General features: G+C 50.1%; 1 protein-coding gene across 1 annotated transcript in view; it reads left to right on the plus strand.

Moving 5' to 3' along the window:
- The window catches only part of PPP4R3A (protein phosphatase 4 regulatory subunit 3A), a 49,441-nt gene extending 44,208 nt beyond the window's left edge, over nt 1-5,233 (plus strand). The window contains exon 19 of the mRNA XM_018558496.1: nt 5,144-5,233. Coding sequence (XP_018413998.1) covers nt 5,144-5,233 — 90 coding nt within the window. The remainder of the gene's footprint in view (nt 1-5,143) is intronic.
- Nucleotides 5,234-6,341: the final 1,108 nt, after the last annotated feature.

Raw genomic sequence — 6,341 nt, forward strand, 5'->3', positions numbered from 1 at the left:
TTTCCTCCCAAACTCATCCTGCAAGGTTTTAATTCACTTCCACCTAGAGCCCATTCACACCAGGGCGGTAACCGTGCTGATCTGAAAATTGAGGTTTTGGGAGGTTTTTTTATTGCGTTTCAGCGCGTTTCTAAGCGCCCAAAACAGCGCTGATCAGTGCGGTTCCATTGACACCTGTGTGGAACCCGCACTGATCAGCGCGGCAAATATAGTGCAGGGAGCAGTTCGTATCGCGGGGACCCATGAACGTCCCCCATAGCAATGTATGGGATCGTTCATGTCGGGTGCATCCGTGCGGCCGAACCGCCCCAGGGTGAACGGGGTCTTAATTCCCCCCCTACCCCCAGGTCCCTCGCTAGCGCTTTTCCCAGCAGTGCCGTATATCGGTATTTACGAAACGCTACGACTGGAGTCATTGTCCAGAAGTCTGCTGAGGGTTGTCCTATGTTTGGACGGTGTGGGACTTGGTGTGCCCCAGGGATAGGCCACATCAGCACTACAAGTCCCATGAGGCATTGCAAGACCCTATTGATGTATTTGCTGCAGATCAAATATTGGGCATGCTGGACGCTGTAGTACCCTGGCTCTGAAGGGCTGCCATTCATGCCACCCCCTGCTCCCGGTCACTGCATTGTGATTGCATTCTCCACAGGAGTGGTGAATGAGGTGACTGTCGGCGCTTGTTTGTGTTGCTAGGAGCCTCCTGGGAAAGCTAAACTATGCGCATACCACGTCCACAAAGCGCTCCTTCCCTCTCCTCATTGTTCAATTGTGCAACCGCAACCATAAATACTCCTCTTAAAGGGGAAGGACTCGAGAAATAAAATTGTAACAAGTGCAAAATCATTTCTTTTCAAATAACAAAGTTAAAAGATTATATAAAAGCTTCGTGCTCCGTCGTCTGTTACAGACAACATCAGGTTGTGCTCTCTGGTGGGCTGGTTCCATCCTTTGTAGGCGTTCAGGAACAACCCCGGCGCACTGTGCGATGCTTCGCGGATCCTTGGCGACAGACTGGAAGGCAACGTGTATTGCATTGTGGGGATGGGCTGGAGCTTAGGCCTTAGAGCTACTGCTGCTGAACCCAGAAGATTGCATACTATAGATCAGGGGTGGGCTGGTTCCATCCTTTGTAGGCGCACTGTGCAATGCTTCGCGGATCCTTGGCGACCGACTGGAAGGCAACGTGCATTGCATTGTGGGGATGGGCTGGAGCTTAGGCCTTAGAGCAGTGGTGGCGAACCTTGGCACTCCAGCTGTTTTGGAACTACAAGTCCCATGAGACATTGCAAGGCTCTGACAGCCACAGACATAACTCCCAGAGGCAGATGCATGTTGGGGTTTTGTAGTTTTGGCAGAGCTGAAGTGCCAAGGTTCGCCACCACTGCCTTAGAGCTACCACTGCTGAAACCAGAAGATTGCATAATATAGATCAGGGGTGGGCGACTCCGGCCCTCCAGCGGAACTACAAATCCCATGAGGCATTGCAAGACTCTTAAAGAGCCACAGGCATGACTCCCGGAGGCAGTGACATGCTGGGATTTGTAGTTCAAGCACAGCTGGAGGGCCGGAGTTGCCTACCCCTGCCTAAGGTGCCCACGGTTATGGGGGCGTATGCAGCGCAGTGACAAATTTTAGAGCAGGTCGTACCATTCGGCATCTGGTCCGAATTTCTGCCCACCTGCAGAGACCGGTTTGCTTTAAGGGCCATGACCATACAGTGGTTACAGAAAGAGCTCAGTCCCGGTTCCTGACAAGGAGCCACATGGCTCCGAAAACAATACTAGCCCTCCGCTCTGCTAGTATAGAACAACAACAACAACAAAGGTCTATGATGCATAGAAGTGCAAATGTATGTGAAAGCTGCACGCAGCGCCGTGTGCTCCTACTCCAACCATTGTGGGGTCTGCAGTGACCTGCGTGTGCTGGGCCGACCACTCCTCCCTCTCCTATAATAGTACAAGGTGTCCAGACTCTGGTATGAGAGCTGAAACTTCTCGTGTGCCCATGTGTAACACAAACAACTCAATCGACAATAAACAATTAAAAAAAGTAAGCTAGGAGCATCTATGACTCCTCTACTTGGAATACTCTGCTCTGCTGGAGGACTCTGCTCCTTCCTCTATAACTCTCCTGAAATACTCTGCTCTGCTGGAGGACTCTGCTCCTTCCTCTATAACTCTCCTGAAATACTCTGCTCTGCTGGAGGACTCTGCTCCTTCCTCTATAACTCTCCTGAAATACTCTGCTCTGCTGGAGGACTCTGCTCCTTCCTCTATAACTCTCCTGAAATACTCTGCTCTGCTGGAGGACTCTGCTCCTTCCTCTATAACTCTCCTGAAATACTCTGCTCTGCTGGAGGACTCTGCTCCTTCCTCTATAACTCTCCTGAAATACTCTGCTCTGCTGGAGGACTCTGCTCCTTCCTCTATAACTCTCCTCTCATGAAATACTATGCTGGAGGACTCTGCTCCTTCCTCTATGACTTTCCTCTCCTGAGATACTCTGCTGTGCTGGAGGACTCTGCTCCTTCCTCTATAACTCTGCTCTCCTGAGATACTCTGCTCTGCTGGAGGACTCTGCTCCTTCCTCTATAACTCTGCTCTCCTGAGATACTCTGCTCTGCTGGAGGACTCTGCTCCTTCCTCTATAACTCTGCTCTCCTGAGATACTCTGCTCTGCTGGAGAACTCCAATGTTTCTTTTCTCATGTACAGTGTACAGATTTCAGCCTTCGTCCTTGCTATCCTACCCACTAACCAGAGCCGACCTTGCCTATCCATGTACAACCTGTATGTGGCCAGTAGATGGTGCCAGATGTCTTGTAAATGAAGCAGTTGCTCCCATGAAACAGAGAAGCATAGTGAAAGCCTACACAGCTCTCTTGCATGTACACTTGTATGTTTGTAGTTCCCTCCATCCTGGACGATGTAATCTGGCCGAGCCGGCTCAGGGGAAAGACAATCAATTGAGATGGATCTTCACTATTGTTACCCTCAGACAGCCTGGCACCTGCAGCGCTCCACCTTCCTCCTCCTCCATGGGCACAGCAACCAACATCACCAAATACAAAGTTGCACATTTGTAGCACAATCGTTCGCAGTCTATGGATGGATGGACGCTGTCTATACTTTGTAGATGCTTAAGGTGCCCCGCAGACTCCAGACTGGTGTCAGATATACCATCACTCTCTGACCACCCTTGGGCACCTTTATTTGCCACCAGGGCAAGTTGACTTCCAGTAGGTTAAAAAAAAGTCCTCTTGGGGCATCTATTGATATTCAGCCTACAGAGAGAGCAACAGTGATCGGTCTTTATTACAGGAGGAGGCGGAGACAAGACCAGTCACCCTGCACAAGGAGAGAGAGCAGCAGTAACCGGTCTTTATTATAGGAGGGGGCGGAGACTAGACCAGTCACCCTGCACAAGGAGAGAGGGCAGCAGTGACCAGTCTTTATTACAGGAGGGGGCGGAGACAAGACCAGTCACCCTGCACAAGGAGAGAGAGCAGCAGTGGCCGGTCTTTATTATAGGAGGGGGCGGAGACTAGACCAGTCACCCTGCACAAGGAGAGAGGGCAGCAGTGACCAGTCTTTATTACAGGTGGGGGCGGAGACAAGACCAGTCACCCTGCACAAGGAGAGAGAGCAGCAGTGAACGGTCTTTGATACAGGAAGTGCCAAATGTCACACCAGATTACTGTACAGATCAGAAGAATATAGATACAGTATAAATACACAAAGTATACCAGGATTCAAGGAAGAATACATATCTCTTGTATTTGCTTCCCCCGGAGTTCTGCTTTAATATGCATAATATCTGTGTATATCAGGGGTAGTCAAACTGCATGATGGGATTTGTGGTTTTAACACAGCTGAAGGGCCAGAGATTGCCAACCCCTGGTATATATATAATGATGTTTTGCTGTCCTGCTAGACTATCCTGTCTGCTGAAATCCCCGGCTCAGCAGCAACGTATCCCTGTAAGTCATGTTGAAGTGTCAGGATCTGTGACTCGGGGTATTATGTGTCAGTCATAAATCAGAACTTTCATTTCCATCCAAACAGAGACACCAGACAGACTGCTGACCCATAATTCTCACAATAACTGGAGTTTCCATGACGTCGCGTCCGCTCCGTATCCGTGACCCCGCTCCGATACAATGTATCCGGATCATTTGTTGGATTTGTATTGTTTTCTATACGTTGTTGTGAACGATAATAGAATTCCAGCCAAAGCTTTTGTTTCCAGTCTCGGGGAGCATGAGGAATGATGGGTGCGGCTTTTATTGCTTGTTATTGTTATTATTTCATTGTCACGGATATGATTACTATTCTTTCATATGATTATTATCCATTTATTACCATCCTGTTTTGTACTTCCAGCATTCCGATTAGTACTGCTATTGCCATTGTTATATCTCTGCACCAGCCGAGGAGCTCCATCTAGTGGTGGGAATGCCGTGCGAACATATAGCAGGGAAGATTTATAAATCATTCCCTAAAACTGAATTCCCCATCACTTGAAACTACCTACTGAGGACACAAATAGCGATATAAGCGTGACAACTTCCCTACTGCATCCAAAATGGAATAAAGGCTTTGTTTATAACAGAGGCGTCCCGTGGCCGGGTGACACCCGGTGCGGGTACCGGGTGACACCCGGTGCGGGAACCGGGTGACACTCCGCAGTGTTGTCATCGCGTACACGCGTGATGACGTCACGCATGGCACCGCTGTTACCTGCCGGTGGCGATCTTGGTGATGGACGCCGGCAGGTAACAGCGGTGCCATGTGTGACGTCATCACGCGTGTACGTCCCGCATGGCACCGCTGTTACCTGCCGGCGGCGATCTTGGTGATGGACGCCGGCAGAGAGAGGAGGGGACGTCACCCGGCGGGATAAGGTATGCCGCCGGATCCTCTCTAACAACTGTCGGGCTCTCGGTCTTTGACCGAGTGCCCGACTTTTCATAGGGGGGTGACACCAAAATGGCTGTCAGTCATTTTGGTGTCACCCCTCCAATGGTGTCACCTGTGTGGCCGCACCCCCCTTGTGGCGCCACTGGATTATACATACACGTTATACAACCTTTCGGGTCACAGGAGTAGATTTACTAATGTGCTCCTGTGACCCCAAGTCAGCACATAGCGAGCAGCATGCTGCAAGCGCAGAACCGCGTTGAGGCCGGGAAGGATCCCAAAAATATTGTCAAGATTGACATGGCTGCCTGATTGACAGCTAACTCTGGCTCTAGAGAGGCCCGCCCCCTCCCCTGTCTGTCCTGCCAATGAGCACTGGAGGGACAGAGAGGGGAAGTTCAAGTTTCCAATGCTGGTGTTCTGTCGAATTGTCCAACTCGTCGAGACCTCCAGCTTTCGTCAGTGCGCCTGCGCAGCCACCCAAGTGAAGTGTCAAGCTCTACGATCTGCGGCAATGCGCCTGCGTGGGCACCCGAGGGCACAAGCACCGATGGGAGTTGAAGAACTCGATGACAATTTAGAACCCGCACAGGCGCACCTACAGCAACTGGAGAAGTCAACGAAGATTGCAGTGGCGCCATCTCGTCGTAATCTACAATGGACGTGACGTCACGAGTTGGAGATCTGGATGAGTTGGCCACCTCGACGGAGCACCGGCTCTAAGTATTGTGAAGAATATATTTTACTCTCCCCATACTTCTCCTTTAAGGGGGCATATCTATAAACCACTTTTACCAAACATTCACTGGGGGGCGACTCAAGCACTGTGATTTAACACACCTGCCTCATGAAGATTCATTTGCAGTGAATGTCTGACTCATTGCTTTAGAAATATACCCCTAAGTGTACGCCTACAAGAGCATTATAGACTTTCCACTTGCAAACGCTTTTAAAACGCACTTAACGTTCACCTGCCATTGTTAAGTGTAGTTTTGTGTTTTTTTGGTGGCAAGGTGCATTTTTTAATGCATAATGCGTCACGGCCCCTTGGGTTGGTACCGCACCCAGGCACACATCATGTGAGCTGAAAACACAATTAAAAGCATGAGCAAATGCGCTTCATTTGTGGCCCCAAAGCTCTTGATGCATTCTCAGTGGCAGCGTCGTTAAGCGGTTTTCTGCATTGCCTTCCTTGAACGCTGCGGGTTCCCTATATACTGTCATATAATAACACTGCGGCTGCGCGTGGCGGTTATTGCGCATTTCAGGGGCAGAAAAAGGCGCGAGATATCGTCCTGTGTGCCGCCTGCAGAGACAAGGTCTAAGTGTTCCTTTATATCAGCCTTGTATTATTTTCGCAGATAAGGTGGAGCCCTCCCCGCGGATGTTTGCATAGTAGATATACCCCCCCTCACCCCCC

The sequence above is a fragment of the Nanorana parkeri genome, unplaced genomic scaffold (genome assembly GCF_000935625.1).
Source record: "Nanorana parkeri isolate BGI_ZX_2015 unplaced genomic scaffold, ASM93562v1 scaffold344, whole genome shotgun sequence".
NCBI classification, from domain to species: Eukaryota; Metazoa; Chordata; class Amphibia; order Anura; family Dicroglossidae; genus Nanorana; species Nanorana parkeri.